Source organism: Simochromis diagramma, unplaced genomic scaffold, assembly GCF_900408965.1.
Source record: "Simochromis diagramma unplaced genomic scaffold, fSimDia1.1 OVJJ01000361.1, whole genome shotgun sequence".
Lineage (NCBI taxonomy): Eukaryota > Metazoa > Chordata > Actinopteri > Cichliformes > Cichlidae > Simochromis > Simochromis diagramma.
In genome coordinates, this window is record NW_024386860.1 from 6,913,277 (window position 1) to 6,933,402 (window position 20,126).

General features: G+C 40.2%; 1 protein-coding gene across 1 annotated transcript; it reads left to right on the plus strand.

Moving 5' to 3' along the window:
- The first annotated feature begins 245 nt into the window (after positions 1–245).
- gsk3ab (glycogen synthase kinase 3 alpha b) lies at positions 246–19,644 on the plus strand. The gene is made up of 10 exons (XM_040030201.1): positions 246–757; positions 8,595–8,782; positions 8,892–8,975; positions 10,542–10,652; positions 14,397–14,527; positions 14,797–15,001; positions 16,267–16,362; positions 16,524–16,710; positions 16,836–16,913; positions 17,019–19,644. The coding sequence occupies exons 1-10, from the start codon at positions 583–585 to the stop codon at positions 17,084–17,086; spliced, it is 1,323 nt and encodes a 440-aa protein (XP_039886135.1). The 5' UTR covers positions 246–582; the 3' UTR covers positions 17,087–19,644.
- The last annotated feature ends 482 nt before the right edge of the window (positions 19,645–20,126 follow it).

A 20,126-nucleotide genomic window follows, 5' to 3' on the forward strand; every position in this document is an offset into this window, starting at 1 on the left:
CGGGGATTGTAGTTTTTTCAAAGTAGAAATATTGGTTTTTGTTTGGTTTTTGAGTACTTTCAACTTGTATTATTATTATTATTATTGTTATTTTACTAAATCACTAAGTCTTGGTTTACTGGTTTATTTATGGTAACTATTTTTAAAAATATTACTCTTATTAAACACGTACACACGATTAGCTCCAGCTTCAAGAGCATAATTGATTCTTTTAATATGGATTTCACTATATGTCCGAACCCGATCTTAAACCCAGTTGCAATGTCTACACTTCTACTTTTGTGGTAAAATGAAACGGGTTTGTTAGGTTCGTATTTTAGACTTAACGACCCAAATAACTCATTTTCCCATGAAGCCTTGCGAACTTTACGTCGTTGTGCGTCAACTCCCCAGTCCCCCCTCCCCCTCCCCATCATCACTGCTCTACAGAGGAAGAAAGGGGGAGACGGGTAACCTACAGTGAACGTTGTAAGTGTAGTTTTTATTTATATAGTATATTAAAATACACAGACACAGCTTAAATATCTGCCGGCGTGGCTGCTAATAACGTCCGACCTAGCCCCGGCTTTAGTTCAAATAAATATGAGCGGCAGCGGGCGGCCCAGGACCAGCTCATTCGCTGAGCCTCCCGGAGGTCCCGGATCTGCTGCGGCCGGTGCCGGATCAGGGGTAGCCGGCGGAAGCTCGACAGGAAAGTCCGGGGGTTCACAAGCCAGTGGAAGCAGCTCGACTGGCTTTGGGAATTTGAAGCTACCCAGTAAGTATTATGTTATATTTTTACCACGTGCCCAGTTTACACTTTAAGACGAAGACTTGGACTGTTGGTTATTTTTTTAAAGAAACGTGTCGGGAATTATTTAATGCGGTGGAGCTAAATCTGTTAGCAGGTTAGCTTTGTAGCCAACGCTAGCTATGTTTTTCATTAAAGGAGCCTTGCGATCGAGGGCTTTTATCGACTTGCTAACATTGTAGTTAGCTATGAAGGGAAGCTTAGAACTAAGCCGCTGATATTTCGACTTTAACTAACGTCATGTCATATTTTTAATAAACATCAGTGGTTATTAGTGCATTGTAACCCAACAATAGCGTTGTTTTAAGCATACACGCTAATATATTGGTCATTAATATCAGATATAATAGTTAGCGGTCTTGCTAACATATTGAAAACCATCTTATATAGGTTATTAATCGTTGTTCTCGGCCGTGTCTGATCTTGTGCTGATGTTTTGCCCCACACTGGTAACGAGTAAGCTGATACCTTTTGTGGTAACTTGAATGCATGGAGATAATCGTCAGCGAAAATCTCACAATACCGTTCAATCAACTGTTACGTTTGCTCATTAACCAGCAAATATTGACCCTATCTTATCTAAGTGCTCCTTCTGGATGCCTACACTTTAGCAAACAGGGGCTCATCTATGCATGAATTTAGACTGTTACTTTAGAAAAATAACCCCACTTCAGGTCATCTTTAAAATCTTCTGGCTTAGTGTGGGGTATATTAACTGTGTACTTTTTTGCTGGGAGTTGGAACATAGTCACTGTCTTCACCATTTTGCCAACATTTCTGGTGCTCTGGACATCCTGGTTTGCCAGCAGGACTTCCTTCCAGGTAGTCATCCAGGTGTGATGACAGGAACTTGGAAAATGCTCATGTTGCAGTTGGCTAAAACCAAAGTGTGCATAAAATGAAAGAGGCAGAAAAGAATAACATCACATCTCATGTGTTAAATTTTGAGTTTAAGCAGTTACCTATAATTACAGCAGATGAAACGGAAGGAGGGCAAATAAAAATTTCCTTATCTTCATCCATTTAACAATGAGCACAACTGTGGATAACTTCTTCTTTTGCGTCCCTTGCCTTCGTATTTTGCACAGTTCAATGAATTTCCCCTCAGGGGTTTTTCCTGGCTCACGTTGGCCCTTTGGGGATGGGAGACTGACTACACACAAACACGACTGGTCTGCCTATAGTTAAGAAACTTATAAATGTTCCTAATACTTTTAAGCATTTTATTATCATACATAGATTTAAGATTGACTTAATTAAACTCCCATTTTAAAAAATAAGACATTATGACTATTGCAAAAAACAATAATCATGATTGTTTTGTTCAATAATTCTGATCTCGGTAACACAAGTATTCATAAACTTTGCAAACATGTGGTAGCTAAATCTTTTTCCTAAACTTGAATTATAGCTTTGTTCAAATGAAGAAAATATAATCAAGGGAGAAAAGGTGGTGAACATAGTGAAAGATGCAGTGTCACCTGATCAAGAGTTAGACCCAGATTAGCAGGGGTTTTTGACCATAAACCCCTGTCTTGCTAGTAAGCAGCCTCAATGGAGTTAGTGAAAGTACCAGGCAGCAGCAGGCTCACAGGAGAATGGGTGGCCAGGCAGTGAATGACGGAAAGTCGACAGCCAGTGAACGCCTTGGTTGCACGCCACCAAAAGCAGACCGGATGATAGAGCCCGTGAGGTCCAGACACAAAGACTGTTACCATTAAAGTTTCTTCGTAGGTTCGCCCATGTGGATTTTACAGCTTTTACTTCTAGATGCTCATCAAAGGCTGTCTTTATATGATCTTGGCTAAGACTTGGAGAGACAAGTGAAAACACACTGTACTAAAAGAAAGGGTTTTGTCTGTAATGCAAGATAAAGCAAAATCCCTGTAGCAAAAATGAATTTTAACAAGTAATAATTTACCAAGATGTTCATTATCATGAACATCTTGTTTTCATAACTGCTGGAAGTTAATATTGTAATCACTACCTGGACCTCATAGAAACCCAAGCCAGTGTAATGTTTAAACTACATGGACTCTAAGCTCGCTCGCCATCTCCATGTTTTTGTCTTTCATCCAAACTTAACCCTGGCTCAGTTCACACCTAAACGTGGTGTGGATAACCAAGAAAACTCCAGGCTGATTGTTAATCTAAAACGGAGGGGGGGAAAAAACAGATTTTCCTTAAGTAATAATTTAAAAGCATAATATAATTTACTATTGTTAGATAACTTTTCATTTTCCAAATCTGGATTGTAGTTTCTCAGAAAGATTTCTTAAAATAAGCTGTCAGAAAGTAAATATGTGCCACTTGCTGTATTGTTTAATAAAGGGGATCACTGAGCATGTTATCAGGGAGAGGCAGATCATCAGTTTCACAAATTTGGGGAACGTAGAGGGTGGGTATCTGACCTTGGAGAGAAGAGCAGGAAAGCAGAAGAGCGTTTTTTGACGCTCTGCAACTGATCCAGATGCTTTTTTTTACAGACCTTACATCCAGTTTACAGTCATTTGATCAACGTCTTTTGTTTTTTAGTCCAGCAGTCAGGGAACGTTTGCTCTCGATTAGTAAGGAGCATTAACAGACTGTAGTTATATCACTGCTTATAACCCCTTTTCAGTTGTATAACCTTAAAAATGTCAATCAGAAGCACTAATTGACCACTGAAAAACACTTTGTGATCACTGATGCCAGAGGTAACAGAGCCCAGCTGCAACTGAAGGGAAAAAACTAAAATGTGTGAAATTAATTAGATCTAATCTAAACACAAATGGACAAAGACGTGATCAAATAAATAAGAACACCAAACTGATCGAGGACTCAGTACCAGTTTTCATTACACGCACAGCCCTTTTTATTAGTGTAACAGTAACATTTTTGTTCATACCAAAAAAGCCTAATGCCTAAGGTAGAATCACTGTTTTCTATTTGTGTCTGTTGCTAATGTTGAATTCTTAGTTGGACAAGAACCTCAAACTATACCTCTCTGTTATAAAGTGCCTGTTTTTTAGAATAATTGAGCTATTTTCCCCGAACATTCTCTCTCTCTCACATACACACACGTCCATAATTAGTGATATAACATACTGTCAGGAGAGGAAGTGGAATGATGTCAGTCCAGCCACACCAACCTCATTAAGCAAACTGGTATCATCAAGACATGACAAATCCACATTAACAACATTGTTCATCTGTGATATTATGAAGTTCAGTGTTTCAGCAGCTCTGAGTCAGCACTGAACTCCACAGCATCTCTGGGTGTAACCCATTGCTCATGGTTTCCACCCAGTGTGGTATACAGACTTCAAATATAGCAGTAATAGAGCTCTGTGTAAGGTTATTACTGAGCACTGACAGATACTATTTGAGTATCTTTTTCCATTTACAATACTATACACATACCTTGACTTCATTTATCTGATCAGATGGAGAGTACTGATCTAATAGTATTTTTCTATGTGAAAGAGAAGGGATTATGCTTGTGTACGACCTCAGGTTCAACATAAACAGCATTCTTTGTAAATTAAAGTGCTACAAATCAATAGATCCAAAAGTATAATTTTACTTGATTTGTGTTGGTGGAATAATAAAGGATGATATCAATCAGTAAAAATTAAGTGGGTTTTTTGGCATTATTCATGTAGTTTATTTTCTCCTAAAACAAAAAAGGACTCTGCGACCGAACATAACGAGTGAGAGAGAAGTTAAAGCATCAGCTCATCTGAGCTTTTCAGCCGCGTTGACCACAAGTTGCAGTTTAGTGGGGGGAAAAAGGCTCAAGCATAAAACAGAAATCTGGAGCTGTTACTGGTGTTAAACACCTTTGAAGTGCTGCTGTGGTCACGTGGTGAAGTAAACAGAACATTGTTATATATATTATTACAGTACTCTGTTTTTGGTAACCATTGTCCTTGATGTAAATATGTAAAAAATGTGTATATTTCTGTTGTCTGTGTACTATGTCTTGTGTACTGTTTGTTTGTATATGTGTATTTCTTGCTGCTGTTACACCCAAATTTCCCCTTGTCGGACAATTAATGCTGGGCATACACTGTGCGATTTTTGGCTCATTTTGAGCCGATTTTCCAGTCATGTGACCGTTTTGGTGATTGGCCCGAGTTTCGCCTGCATCGTGTAGTATACGTGGGGTAACGAGGAGCGATTAACACCTCACGACCAGCTCCCAATCATCAATCGCTTGGTCATAAGAAAATCAAACCTGTTTGATATCCTGTCGGCCGTCGTGAGGGTGTCACCAAAGCCTCTCACACTGCGCACACGCAAACACAGAAATGGAAGTGAAAAGACGGAGCAGCACGGCAGTGCAGCCTGTGATCTGGACACAAGCGATGGAGGCACAACTTGTAGAACTTTGGAAAGCTCATCCGAGCCTTTTTGATGTGGCCTCACAAAATTATCACGATCACAACCACCGTGAAAATAGTTGGATTTACATTGCTGTTCAATCACAGCTGCCTGATCAATGTTTTTCATTAGCAATTTAGCAAAGTTGATGGTGGTGGTGTGCGTGTCTGTGTGAGTGAAAGACAGAGAGGGAGAGCGAGCGACAGATTTTCTGTTATAACCTTCATTTTATGGACGCACAGTTTGAGCACTCGGGTCGCATCAGAGCATCGGGCCGTATAGTGTGAGACCCTGCATCGTGACCTACGAACTTCTAACCCCTGCGAGTCAATCGTGCAGTTTGAGCAGAAGCTGAATAACGCGACTGAAAAAATCGCACAGTGTATGCCCAGCTTAAAGGATTATTCTTATTCTTATAGCAGATTCCAGATTTTTGAGTAAGTATCGGACTGATATCTGATGTATCAGAAATGGGAAATGGAGAGAAGCATTTCTGGCTGTGCTACATTCAGTTTGAAAGCCGTCATGGTTGTACTGTGTAGTTTTGTGACGAGTAAAATCTGTACTGTATATAGTATGATTAGCATCGTTCAGGAAAATGTAAAGATGGATGGATTAAAGGGACCAGTAGCTTTGGTGCGATTTCTTTCTGCCACTTACACGCTTATGGAGAGTGCTAATAAACTACTAATGATCAAGTAGTAGCAACCACAAATTATTTTATCAAGTTAAGTGTGTGCTTGAGCTTTTTTACACTTACAAACAAGCTCAAAGGTAATTGCTTATTAAGTGGGGGTGTGATCAGAGTCACTTTGCTCGTCCCTTTGCTCTTATTAGAAACCAAAGCCCTTCACTGGCAGAGGAGCAGACTGCTCATCTTTGTATTCATTATTCAAGACCCTATCATGCCACAGCTGCTCCATATTTAATGTGCTCCCCTGTGACTTAACTTTTTCTTTCTTTCGTTTTTTTAAGGGTGTAAAAATGATGCTAAAATAAAACACAAAGGGGCAATGTAATGTGCAGCTGTACAGCAGTGTGCAGACACCACACCGCGACTGATCTCAAAGCTGAATATTTCCTGCTGACTCGAGGGTAGAGATCAGATCTAGGCCAATCATGTGGATATGCTGCTGGCTTCTATTTACTGTTAACCTTGAAAAAGTTTTGACTGGAAATTTTAGAAATGGGCAAGTATAATTTTTGCCTTTGGTCAGCACTGATCATTCGGAGGTGGTAATCTATCTGACTAAATAATTGTTGTCTAAGCATGTGCTGGAAGTGCAGCTGATGAAGCCAAATCACTTAGGCTAGTCGGGAGAAATAAAATGTTTCATTGTCTGATTCCATTTTGTAACTCAAAGACATAGCAGAGATCAGGAGGGGTCCTGTTGAGACAGGCGAAGTGAGCAAGCCCAGGAAATGGAAGCACCTCTGGGTGTGCTACTGTCCATGCAATGTTATCACAGGCTCTGACAAGCCTTTTGGCAATGGGCTTCTTCTCTGCTCTTCATCCCCTCCCAGTGTCATTGCTTCTGGTGCCCATTTGTCAGATAATTCTTGAACCAACACTTGCACAGTCATAAAACTCTGAGCAGCTACTTGACCCTAACTAGAAGTGTCAGATACTGTTGGGTCTTAAGCTTCTCACTTTGCCTGATTTCCACAAGGTCGAACATTAGCCTGACAGTATCACTGCTCAACCGGTTGGGAACACATACAGTCCAGTTTGATCTAAAGTGGGAAGGTCTAGTAAACCATAACCTTAATAGCCTTAATAATTTTAATGTACAAAGGTAAGCATTCATATTTAATAACTATCCATTAGTAGGACTCATTATGAATGGACTGCAATGTCTTAAAATAAATACAATATGCCCCATCTGTACCTGCAGACATCCATTAGTACAGGAACCCCTGGGCCATGGACCAGTACCGGTCCGTGAGTCGTTTGGTAACGGGCTGCCAGAGTTGAGGCTCTGGTGTGAAATTTATGGTTTTCACAGTTTTTATTGTTAACTCTGTTTCCCTGGGTCTTTTCCCGTGTTGTAGTTGTGTGTGTTATTTTGAAAGAAATATTTATGCATTACCATAGCGACCAGAGAGCATTAAAGGGCAGACAGGAGGCTGTTACTCTCTATGTTGTTAGCGCATTTCAGGAGGACGCTGCTAATAAAGTTACACAATTACACAGTGAATTCACTTTTTTTTTTTTTTTTTACCATATTTACAAAATACCACAGTTTTTGTCTTGGTCGTATCATTTTATTTTGTTGTATTTATCTGCGACACTTTAAAGGCCGGTCTGTGAAAATATTGTCTGAAATTAAACCGGCCCATGGTGCAAAAAAGGTTCTCTATTTCTTTATTTACTTTTTATTTTAAATTGCATTACATTTTAAGTTAAATTTAGTAACTGCATGATGTTGAAGTTTATTAATAATTGTATTAAATAATCAAGACTATATATTTTGCTAAGATCAAGCCCATGCTGTTTTATTTTCTTTGGAAACTATTCTGCTTTTTTTTTTTTTTTTTTCCAAGAGTCTCACAGCCCCACACACATTTTACCAATCTAATGGCAGATAGTTATTAGCAAGTTCTTCTGTTTATTTATTTCAGTGGTTTAAAGGTGGTTGGAAAAAACCTGTTGATGCATTAAATTCTACTAGACGATGGTAATGTGCTTTTACACACACATACGCAAAAAGAGTTGCATAAACTGTGATTTTTGCCATGTTGTTTTATCCTCATTAAATTTACTTTTCTGTCAGACATATGCCTGTTATTTAAATATGGTATTGATCGAATTGAATCTGCAAAGCTGAAACTGTGATTGATACTTCCATATTCAGTTTGGTGCACAGTTCCCAACCTGACTGTCCTGCTTTAGCCAGGTTGTGTAGCTAAAGCAGCAGCTACAGGGAATTACTACAGGGAATTAATTATATTGGTTAATGTAGTCAGTAATTAGTAAATTTTGCTTTTAGCTGTAATATTTTTTTGGAAAACCTTTTTTGGCCTCGGGTTTCAGGTACTTGTAACAAGAAGGGATTAATCATTGATAGCAGTGTTGAATAAATAGATCATTTTAATGCATGGGTCCAGTATGAAAGACGTTTAGGCTGATTTTCCTCAAGAAAGCAAGGGGAAAGTGTTGTGAGAAGAAGTTCATTATCAGTCTGGATTGTGCCTGAGGAGCTGACACATGGGTCACAAGTCATTTAGAGAGGGGATGGCGGTGGAGGATTGTGTCACACGACTTGCATGTCTGGATGTAATTTTAACAATGACAAAAAATACTTTTACATCATTTTTGATCTAATTTCAGTAGTATTATTTAAGTGCTAAGATGTGTAACTGTCAGGTAAAGCCAAATGTTTTTTAATAATTTCAGGATCTCTAACAATTTTTTTTCTTTTCTTTCTGTCATCCACAGGAGACAGTGGCAAAGTGACGACGGTGGTAGCCACACCCGGTCAGGGCCCTGATCGCCCACAGGAAGTGTCCTACACAGACATAAAGGTTATAGGAAATGGCTCGTTTGGAGTGGTCTACCAGGCTCGCCTCATCGACACCCAGGAGATGGTGGCAATTAAGAAAGTTCTCCAAGACAAGAGATTTAAGGTATGCTTAGACAGGCTTACCTGGACAGATAATTACAGTGAAGTAAATGCTAGTTTTTCACCTTGTGCAGTTCACTCACTTTTCCTTCGTCTCTCTTTTCCTTTTGCAGAATAGGGAGCTGCAAATTATGAGAAAATTGGACCACTGCAACATTGTCAGGCTACGTTACTTCTTCTACTCCAGTGGAGAGAAGGTGTGTTTGCACTGACCTGACATTTTACGTAGTATGTTGTAGAAACTTAGCAGATGGAGCACTGTACTTCCACACCCTGGCATTTAATCTTCCATGCATCAGTGATGATTCACAGACATGTTTTGGACAAGCCGATCTTGGTCTTTGTTGTACAATGAATAGTTGAGTACTTGGAGTTGATGGGGTCCAAGCTCTTTATTTGAATCGCTCAGATTATTGTGGTTGTAAAGAGAAATCACAGACTATGCTTGGCATACTTTTTAAATCTCTGAAGACTTGAGCAAATAATACTTGAGCAGATGACTTTGTGACACACTGACTAGTGAATTAATCTTCTGATGCTGTGGGAACAAATGTTTCAGTCCCTGAATTCCTCAGATCTGGATGCTTAAGCGATATTCTGTTCTTTTAGTTTTTAGCCAAATCTAGTGTAGAGTCACCATATGACTCAGTCTGCCTCTATCATGTCAAATCTGAAAGTAAAAAAGTTAATAAATTAGCTCTTTGCTGGTGTTATTTCAGCATTTATAGTTTAATTTACTTTAGAAATATTTACAGCAGCAAAGCAGTAAACTGTGATCACACTCATAATTGCGCATTGGTTTTAGCATTTAAGTCAGCATCCCACATTGGCCCTCCTCAGGCACACTGAGTGCTGCAGGTACCACTGCTACAAAGAAAGAATTTAAAGTTGTTCCACAGTAACTAGCAGCTTTGACAGCATACAGATGGCTCTTATTTTAACCTCCTTTTTAATTCATTGGCTTTGTGGCTACTTGCAACAATCCAGTGCTGGATGGTAGCAGCTGAAAAAGATTCTCCCATGTTGAAGCTTGTTGAACAGGTGGTTTGTGAGACTCTTATTGACTTTTTAGTGTCTAAGGTTTTGATTGTGACCACAGGGATTAGTGCTACTGCTTTTTCTTTTTTGTGGTGACTGCAGCTTCAGGTCAAAGTATGAAAGCGTTGTTGTCCATACTGCTGTATATTTTTTCCAGAAGACCAGAGGCAGAATCTCCTAAAAGTCTTTATTCCCTCTGAGATACATTTTACAATCCACCTGCATCTATTTTTAGCCACAAATGCAAGTGACATTCTCATACTGTTGAGTCAACAACCAGCATTGTCTTCATGCTGTGTTTGCAGTCCCACTAACAATAGCCTCTATATTTTTGTAGCCTCATATACTGCTTTTAATTTGAAAATAGCAGGAAAATATTGCTCATTGCTCAAGGTAGCTTTCGTCAGGTTGTTTCACAGGTAAACTTAACTGTGGTTGGTGGAAACACTGTCATTGGGACAATGACAGTCAATCACTTTGTCCGACATACTTATTACTAGCCCCGGGCCATTGGCTGTATTGACTTCTGCTGAAGTGTATCCCCACTGTCTGGTTGTATCAGCTATATCTTTCTTTCTTTCTTTTTTTTACACCCCATGCACAATACGCTGTTTCATTACATTCATTTGATCTGGTTTCACTTTTGGGACTCGATTTGAAGTGGTTAAGATTCATTTTCCTCCAGTAATCACACAATCCTCTTTGCTTCTGTTCCTCTTTACCAGAAAGATGAGGTGTATTTGAATCTGGTGCTGGATTACGTCCCCGAGACGGTGTACAGGGTGGCTCGCCACTTCAATAAGGCCAAGACCACCATCCCCATCATCTATGTTAAGGTGGGTAGAAACACACACACACACACGCACACACACACTGCTGCTCACGTGAGCATTTCCCGGTCACTGCTATCACCATGTCACTGTATGCATTGAAAAGTGAGTGGTTTATTTATTACTGCCATGTTTAAATCTTGTATATTTCATTTATTAAAAAGGGCATTATAACCATAAAGACATATTGTGAGGTCTGTTTGTGAACGCAGACACACACCACTCTGTTTATCTTCAAACAGAGTTTTTAACTGAGTATCGTTCTCAACCAAGTGGAAGTTTGTAAATGAGGGGATGTTAGAGTTTCAAATTGATACCATGGATGCATCTATTAAAAATCTCTGACAAGTATAAATCCTGGTGACCTTGAATTCAAGGCCAGTGGTAAAGTTTTCTGAAAATCTTGTGAACACGAGAATGAGGGGGCGTACGTTTTTCAAAATCTCAGACAAATTAGAATCCTGGCGAACTTGAGGTCAAAGGTCAAAGTTTCTGAAAATCATTAAGGATTAAGGATTTTTAAATTTAAGCCATTAGTGCACCTACTGGGAGGCTCTTGGAAGCTTTAAAAAAATCTGTTGGAAACTGGGAGTAAATTTTAGTTCAGTAATTGCTTGTGGATGTAATAAAAACAGGCAGCTCACCGTTTCAGGATTATGAAAGCAGAAAAGAGGAAGGATGGTCCCAAGGGAATTGATTTGTTTGCAGTCTTCTTGGCTGTCTGTTTCGGGTGCTCATTTTGGAGAGTGTTTGTGTGCTTACTGTGTGCGAAGCAGCAGAGGACATTATAGCTGTCTCATGGCCCATTTCCCTACCTCAGCCTCCTGCTCCCCTGTGCCTTTGAGATGCATACTGATCCCTGTCACTCTTTCTTTTTTTTTTTCTCTAACCGTCTGTCACCATATGCAGGGTCTTCTCCCCCCTCCATGTCTCCCTTGGTGTCATGTTCGCCATTTCATCTCCTCTTACCTCTCTCTGCCCCCCTTTTAACTATCATCTCTTATCCCTCAGTCATCTTGTCTGCAGTATTTTATAATCTGGCCAGCCTGCTGTCAGTGCATCATGTGGGCAATAATGATGATAATGGAGATGATGACGAATTAAGATGCTTACTGTCTGTGTGTCACAGGCACATTTAATGGGCACACACTTAACTGTGTGGTGAATTTCTCATTCCATAACAACATCATCGACCTCGGGTGTGTAGGCAGATGCCAAATAGGAGCTGGCCGTAGATCTTCAGGGAGTATTTTTCACCCTTGTGTTATTTTGGTATAGAAGCACAACACCACAGGCTGCATGAGACAAACGCACAGCTGCTTCTTTCGACAAACCCCTTTACATTGTGCCCAAAAACAGAATTGGGGCACATGTTGATGTGACCAACATATGGTGAACTTCTATACAGAAGCAGCTGTGCCTCCAGATTAAATCATCCATTTTAGAAAAAGTTTAACAACATTTAATTTGCAGCACAATACACGCTGCCCGGTCTCAGGGCACAACGTAGAATGCTGATGAGAAAGTGATCTATTTGTTTGGACACAATCTGTCCAGGTTTCTTGTTTTTTCCCAACAGTCAGCACAATTGTCAGACTAATGGGAAGTATGTTTCCTGTCTGAAGCACGCTTGTCATCCACACTCATCAGCACAGATTTCTCTCCATGGCAACCAAGAAAACAAGCTTTGAACAAAGTGGCAACTGTCGTGTTTTAAACCAAACAATGAGCTCTTTCTGAATCTGAGTAGTTTTTAAATGCATATAAACCTAACAAGCTGGTTAGCTATTGGTAATTAGTAACTTATTTAAAACAACACAATTGACGCATAAGCTTCTGCTCGTTGTAGGAAGTGAACTATGGTCTCTGGTGGAAGCGACACCATCACTAACACCATGTGAACTTTTTCACCCTTTAAATGTGGAAAGTAGGGCTGCCACAAACGATTATTTTGATAGTCGACTAGTCACCGATTATTTTTGCGATTAGTCGACTAATCAGATCGTGCATCCATTGGACGTAAAACATACAGCTTATTGCACCAGCACGCATCTGCTCTTATATAACTATCATTAGCTTAAAGATTTAAGTGTTTACTGTATGTGCTAACTAAAAATAAAGACAAGGTGATAGTTTATTAAATTTTAATGAAATTTGCAGATTGTTTCGGTGAAGTAAACTCCTTGCTATCTAAAATATAACGGGACACCGGAGTATATTCTCGAGCATCTCACACTTCTGACAATCAGCTGTGTAAAAACTATAACTTTAATCTCAGCCAAACCGATTTACTCAGGAACAAATAAAATACTGAAAAAAGCCAAACAATAACATTTTGAAGTTATCTAAGTGACTTATATATATTTAACCTGAGTAGCGAAAGACAGCAGTGGGTTTGAAAACGATTCGCCGGGAGTCCGGTGTTCTCAGGGGCTCTAGAGAGCCTTGCCCCCGGCTTGCTATCGAGCTAGTGGGTAACAGGCGTCTCCGAAAACGTCGGAGCGCTTTTGAAAATATGTGGTGTCTTGATTAACTGAGCAGATATTTGAGGTTTACACAGCTACATTCTCGCCTGAAAATATGTTAAATGTTTATTTTGTGACCCAGAAAGAATAATAAGAGTAATATTAAAACTAACTTGCTGCCGCCATTGTTGGAAACTGAGCTGGGCTGCGCTATGAATTCTGGGACACAGCTTCTTCTTCTTCTGGGTTTAACGGCAGCTGGCATCCTTGTACGTGCAGTGCTGCCATCTTCTGTTTCAGTCCGTTATTACACTCTTAAATCCTACTACTTATTCCTGCGTCTTTTGTGATCTTACAAAGCTTCAAACGACGTGTGGACTATTAAATCAGTCGTCGACGATTTTGATAGTCGACGTAATCGTGACTAGTCGACTAATCGTGGCAGCCCTAGTGGAAAGTAATCCTTTTGTGTACATGGAAACAAATCGGTAGATATGATGGGGTCACGTGAAAATCATATATCACTACATTAACAGTCATGGCTATTTAGCAAGCTGCTATGAGACTGTGTTGGTTCATCTGCACCTTCGTTTTTGGCTCATTCTGATCCTTTTAAATGCAGAGTGTGCACTTAAAATTCCTCCGATTTTATAGCACGTTATTTTTCTTCACCAAAGCCATTAAATTTGTGATACTGGGGCGTCCCGGCTTGTCAATCTTCAGTTTAGTATTTAAAAGAATGTATGCAGTGAAAATAATTGGCTGCTCTTAAAATATCTTAAAAATTTGCTTTTCTCCAGATAGACAGGAATACTGTCTTCTCCTTTGTGGGATGAAATAACACGCCTATAATAAAACATGGAATTGCAGTGTAAGTTCACTGTGAAAGAAGCTAATAATTCTTTTCTTTTTTGTCGTCAGTCCTGCAGCAACAACTTGTTAAACTGAAAACAATGAATTATTTATTGATTATTTTTATTCATCTATTGATTTTCTTCCACTTATTCAGTTCATATCTCATTTAATTTATTAAGTCATGCCTGTATTGTTTTTCTTTCAAACTTGTATATTGTCCTAAAAATAAATTGACTTGCATTTCATGTGGTCTTAAAAAACATGAAAAATGAAAACGGTGCAGGAATCCTGATGGTGGCTCGTAGCTAGGACGTCTCCAGTGAGATATAAATGGCTTTTGTTCTTAAATTGCTCTTCTTTTTGAGATTTGTTTGATTTTTGTCTGAGTTGTTAAACACTGTTGGGCATCGTGTCTCTGTCTCCTCCTCAGGTGTACATGTACCAGCTGTTCCGCAGCCTGGCCTATATCCATTCCCAGGGCGTGTGTCACAGAGACATAAAGCCTCAGAACCTCCTGGTGGACCCAGAATCGGCCATCCTCAAACTCTGTGACTTTGGCAGGTCAGTAACATTTCCCGCCTGCGGGCAGATCTGTCTGTCTGCATTTTTCATTTTTGCATTGTAGTGACCATTTCTGTCTCATTGTGGATATTTAGTTTGCTGTCTGTTGTAGCGCTCTTCCTCGGGCTCCGCTTTCCCTGTGTGGATCACTCATGCCTTTTTTATGTCTGGGTCGCTTACATGCTACTGTGAAAACAAACACACTGGCAAATCCAAGGTTCACACCGACTGCGAGTCTCATCCTGAACTGTCTTTTCTGAATCCTCCAGTGCAAAGCAACTAGTTCGAGGGGAGCCAAATGTTTCCTATATTTGCTCGCGGTACTATCGTGCCCCAGAGCTCATATTTGGTGCCACCGACTACACGTCCAATATTGACATCTGGTCAGCCGGCTGTGTGTTGGCCGAGCTGCTGCTGGGTCAGCCCATCTTCCCCGGAGACAGCGGTGTGGACCAGCTAGTAGAGATCATCAAGGTACAGTAAGAGTGCTGTAAACGGTGGTACAGCTGGGCAATACCACCGCCTCTTCTTCTTCCTCTACGTCTTTGCCCCCCCCAACCCCCCCCCCCCCTTTTTTTTTTCTTTTTTTTTTTTCTTTTTTTTTTTGCACAAGTCGAGGAGCGTGTCAGGTTACATTTCACTGTGTGTTATACTTGTATAACTATGCATGTGACAAATGAAGAACCTTGAACCTTGTAATATTGTAAATGTAGGATTGTTTATAAAGGAACTGCATATTGACGAAATATGGAGGAAAAAACATGCTTGGTCAAGGTCAGGGCTGCACTTTTTTTTTTAACTTGGTCCTTCAAAAGCAGCTCTGTCTTAGAAAATGTTGAATTTAATCTGCACTTAAAGTAATGCTCTGCTACCTTTCATTTTGTTGTGTTTAACAAACTTAAATATTAGAAAACATCCCTGAATGAAGAAAATATAAATATGAACAGATGCACATTGTGAACAAACACAGAGCCGTATTCATGAATATGAAAAAACTCAGATAATGATCTTTTCTGTTATGACCTGTGACTCTTAAGTGCTTTTGGTTTAATACCACTCAACAAAGAAAAGACCAGGATCTTTTCCTATTAGTATTACTATTTATGCATACATTTTTGTGTGCATGCCGTGTTTCAAAGCACTTTTAGGTGTGTTCACTCAGGGTTGAAGTATGAGTCCATTTCCCACACTTACGTAGCTATCTGGGCTTCCCGGGTAAGCTGTACAATTTATTTATTTTTCATCCACCTCAGACAACGACTGGATCAATTTACTAGCAAACAATTCCCTTCCCTTCTTGTGTTTTCATACCATGATTATATTGCTGTTGTCCCCTTAGACTCCCTCGTCTCACTGTTGGACAGGCCCCAACACATATTGAAATGGGTTTATTGTAATGTTTAAAATCATTAGGTGTGTACTCATATTTGATGATTGCTGGTATTAAATAGGCAAAACACAGCCTGAGGGCTAGAACCAGTCCAAAAATGATCTCAATACAGCTTTGCAGCATCCTAAAAGGAAAGCAAAACAATCCATCAATAATTAATAAGAGGCAATATAATGCAAAGGAATCTCAAGGTTGTCTGCAAAGAGGCTGGACTGCCATTTAACTTAATACCATGCAGTGTGTTTCATCTGTGATCTCTGAAGTAGTGCATATCAGACAGTTGCAAGATTCAGACTAATTTATATAATGTAATGCAAATAAATGTTAACATTTCACTCCTGTTTGGCAGGTTTTGGGGACGCCAACAAGGGAGCAGATCCGGGAGATGAACCCTAACTACACAGAGTTTAAGTTCCCACAGATCAAAGCACACCCTTGGACAAAGGTATGCTCCCATTACTGGACAATATTGACGTTGAGAGGTTTACCTCTCTGAATGCAGTTACTGTTGCTCTTTAGAGAAAACGTCACACTAAACTGATTTTAATTAATCCAAATTCATGCTAGCATTGATCATCGATACATTTTCTTTCTATCTCCTATCAGGTGTTTAAGCCTCGTACCCCACCGGAGGCCATTGCTCTCTGCTCTCGACTGCTGGAATACACGCCGGTGACCCGGCTGTCTCCACTGGAGGCATGTGCGCACGCCTTCTTCGATGAGCTGCGCCAGCCGAACACCCGCCTCCCCAGCGGGCGAGAACTTCCGCCCCTATTCAACTTCAGTCCCGTTGGTCAGCATGTCCTTTTTTTTTTTTTTTTTCTTCTTTCCTGCAGTCTGTTTCTTGCACAGATTATCAGCTGTTAATTATATTGTATCAGTATCATTAATCATGTTTTCTTTGCCCTGTTCTCTCAGAGCTGTCCATTCAGCCCCAGTTGAACTCCACACTCATTCCTCCTCACGCTCGTGCACAGACATCGCCTGCATCACACGGTACGTTATTAAATGGGCTTTTTTTTTTAAAAAAAATAAATTATTTTAAAAAAGGCACTGGTGTCTGTAATTGTTAAAACTTGTGCTTCCTCTTTTCCCCTGCAGAGGGCAGTGTGTCAGACAGTACCGCCCAGCCCAGCTCAGCACCTAGCACCATCAACAACAGCACCTGAGCATTCATCCCTCTGTCATATTTTCTGTTTTGTCTTCCCCATGTTCTTTTTACTTTCCTCTGCTCCTCTCCCTCTCAACCTTCCTCCTGGCTCCAAACCCTTAAAATACAAGGAAAAGAAACTAGATACACCCACGTAAAAACTCAGCACTGCTATTTCCCCTGAATATTTAACCATTTTCAATAAAATGCTGCGCCTGCAGCTGTGGGTTGAGGACATTTAGGTAGTTGTGCTTGGGCTTATTTATAGGATGCAGGCCCAAGTCCAGGTTGGCTGCTGTCTGACCTCTTAGGATGTTTAGGAGATGAGGAGGGGGCTTGTATATATTATGTGGATTATCTGTAATATAATCAACAGTTGGCTTTTATCCCTTTTTTTCTTTTTTAGTTCATTTTATTTGAATTTTATGTGTGGCCACAGTGCCATTGATTGGGATCCTGATTGGCTAGTTAGTGCATAAGGCCCGACTGGTAGACAATCATCCTTTGTGGGGTCAAAAATGCCACACTTATACTGTACAGCTAACTCTGTGGACTGTCTGTCGCTTTCCACTCAAGTTGTCAGTTCACAAAGCCCACTGGTGAACAGATTCACCAGAGGAATGATTTGAAACAAAAAAAAATCTCCCAGCGAATATAGTGTTGGCTCAAGATTGTGCGTGTCATTTTAGATAAGAGGTGGTTTTAGATTTTTATTACAGAGAAGAGCTCCCCAGCCCGTGTTCACCGTTTGTTTTCGAGTATTAGCTCCAGCACTGCCTTTTATGTGAACGAGAGGGAGTTTTGTGCGAGCAGAGCGCACATCTTCAGTTTTTTCTGTATAAGCTCATGTCGTCATTTAAGCTGGAAACCAAGAGTTTCAATTTAATTCTCAAGTGAGTATTGCACATCTCTAAAAGGGAGTAGAGGGAAGCAAATGTTGGTGGGGGGCTCCGGCTACATCTCAGAGTAGCCTCGGTGCCTCGCCGTGTTTTGAATGATGTTGCTGTTCATATCAGCCTGATTATGTTGAAGAATGCTGTTTTCGCCGCTCACACCATCACTGGCGCCGCTTATTGTTTGTGCTGGAGGATGACTGTGATTTCATTTTGTGTGTCGCCAGAGTGTTGAAACCATCTTCGCCCCTTCCCAAAGCAAGTCCGCCTGCAAAGCTCATATCATGTTCTCCGCGCCATGTGGTGATGGTCGGGAATGATCCACGCAGCTGGCAGTCCTCTGTGGGCGTGGCCAGTTTCCTCTCTTCCAACACGCATGTTCAGCCCATGTCGACCACGCTGTTTTACTTCCACTAATATCAGTAATAATCTGACCAGAAATTATGCTCGAACCCCTGAAATCCAACAGCTTTTGGAGCCTCCCCCTTCCATCCCTCCTAGTCTTCATCCCTCTGGCTTCAGATTCCCCCTTTTCTTCTTTTTTTTTTTCCCTGCCCACTGCTAAACTTGTAAATATCAAGTACCTTTTATTTTATTTTGGTTTTTTTTTTTTTTGTTATTATTGTTATTATATTGTTGTTCCTGTAATTTTTTTTTTCTCCTCTAGTAGACCGGCGCAGCAGCGTCCGGGTGATTATCCTCAGTCGCAGTCTGTAAATACGATTTCATTTCAGTCCCTGGTTCACGAGGGGAAAACAGAACAAAACGTTTCATTTTTATTCTCTCTCCCTCCACTTCTCTCTTCAGAACGGCCCCTTTTCCCCCATAAATGTTGTCATAACTGTTTTATTTATTGTGTTGTGGGGTTTGTTTGTTTTGTTTTTTTTTGATGGGTGGGTAAAATTGAGGGATTCTTTTTTGTTTTGTTTTGTTTTGTTTGCGTTTTTTTTTTAATTCCACATTTTAGTCTAGCAATTTCACATGCAAAATAATTTCACATCCAAGATACTGTACTCGGATCCAGATGTTGGAGCGCGCTGTCCAATCCGTGGTCTCGTATGAATGCAGGTGCACTTGCTCGCCAACAGGTGGAACTCCAGTTTTCCATTAAACTTCAATGTGAAGGGAATGTTACAAGCCTCTGGATCTGTGGGGTCGTGGTGTTGGGAGGGAGCACGGGTCACTGTATGCGTGTGTGTGTGTGTGTGTGCGTCTGGAGGAAAGGGGGGAAATTAATTTGTCCATTGGCATTTATCATCTCCTTTGTCTGACTCACCTGTTTTTTCATTTCTCTGTGCGTCATGTGACTGTAACGGGCTTGGCCTGTTAGTACGCTGTGCATGCTTCACAGATGGTGAGTTTCTCGAGCACAGCAGCAGGGAATGTATGTGTGTTTGTATGCGTGCTGGCAGACCATGGACATTATTACCTGTATTTTTCCAAAATGAAAAACTGGCTATATGTGCTGTTTTAATATCTGTTTTTCCCCGTTCTGATCTGTCACACTCTGTTGTGACCCTGCTCTTTAAACCACCCCTTGTCCAAGGGTGGAATATACTAGATGGGAACAGAACAGTTGGATAAAGGAGATGATGATGATAATTAGAGAGGGATGGGGGGAGAGAGACAGTTTTTGTTTGTTGGTATAAATAATTAAACTCATTAATAAAGTGATGAAACTGTACCTGTGTCATGACTGAGTTATAATGGGTAGCTGAGTTGTATATGGAGGATAGAGGACATACTGGCATTACTATACAGTTTACAATACTGTGAGATTTACTTAATAATTTCAACAAAAAAAAAGATTGTAAAAGTTCAACATTAACCACAATATTAACAGACATACAGGCTTTAAAGGGGAACTGTTGTCCAACTAAATATTTTCATTCTTTCATCATGCCACAATATACGCTTTATTTATCTTATCCCGATCCTTGGCTCAACCCCAAAGTTCATCCACTGTAGCTTCTCTCCCTTTAAAATCGTCCTCCCATATTGGGTGAAATGACTCTAACCATTCATTTATGATACATAGTGATATGAACCTTGAAATCTGAGTCAAAATGCACTTTTGAAGTTTCTCCACTGTATTAAATCGGTGCTTGAAGCTGGTTATAGAAAAGTCAGCAGGAAAAAAAAAACAAGATTTAGACTTAAGATGTG

Excerpts from the sequence above, each read along its gene's own strand:
- gsk3ab (XM_040030201.1), top strand. The coding sequence starts at position 583 with ATGAGCGGCAGCGGGCGGCCCAGGACCAGCTCATTCGCTGAGCCTCCC. Across the intron at positions 8,976-10,541 it reads TCTACTCCAGTGGAGAGAAG|AAAGATGAGGTGTATTTGAA; the intron begins GTGTGTTTGCAC and ends CCTCTTTACCAG. Across the intron at positions 15,002-16,266 it reads AGCTAGTAGAGATCATCAAG|GTTTTGGGGACGCCAACAAG; the intron begins GTACAGTAAGAG and ends CCTGTTTGGCAG.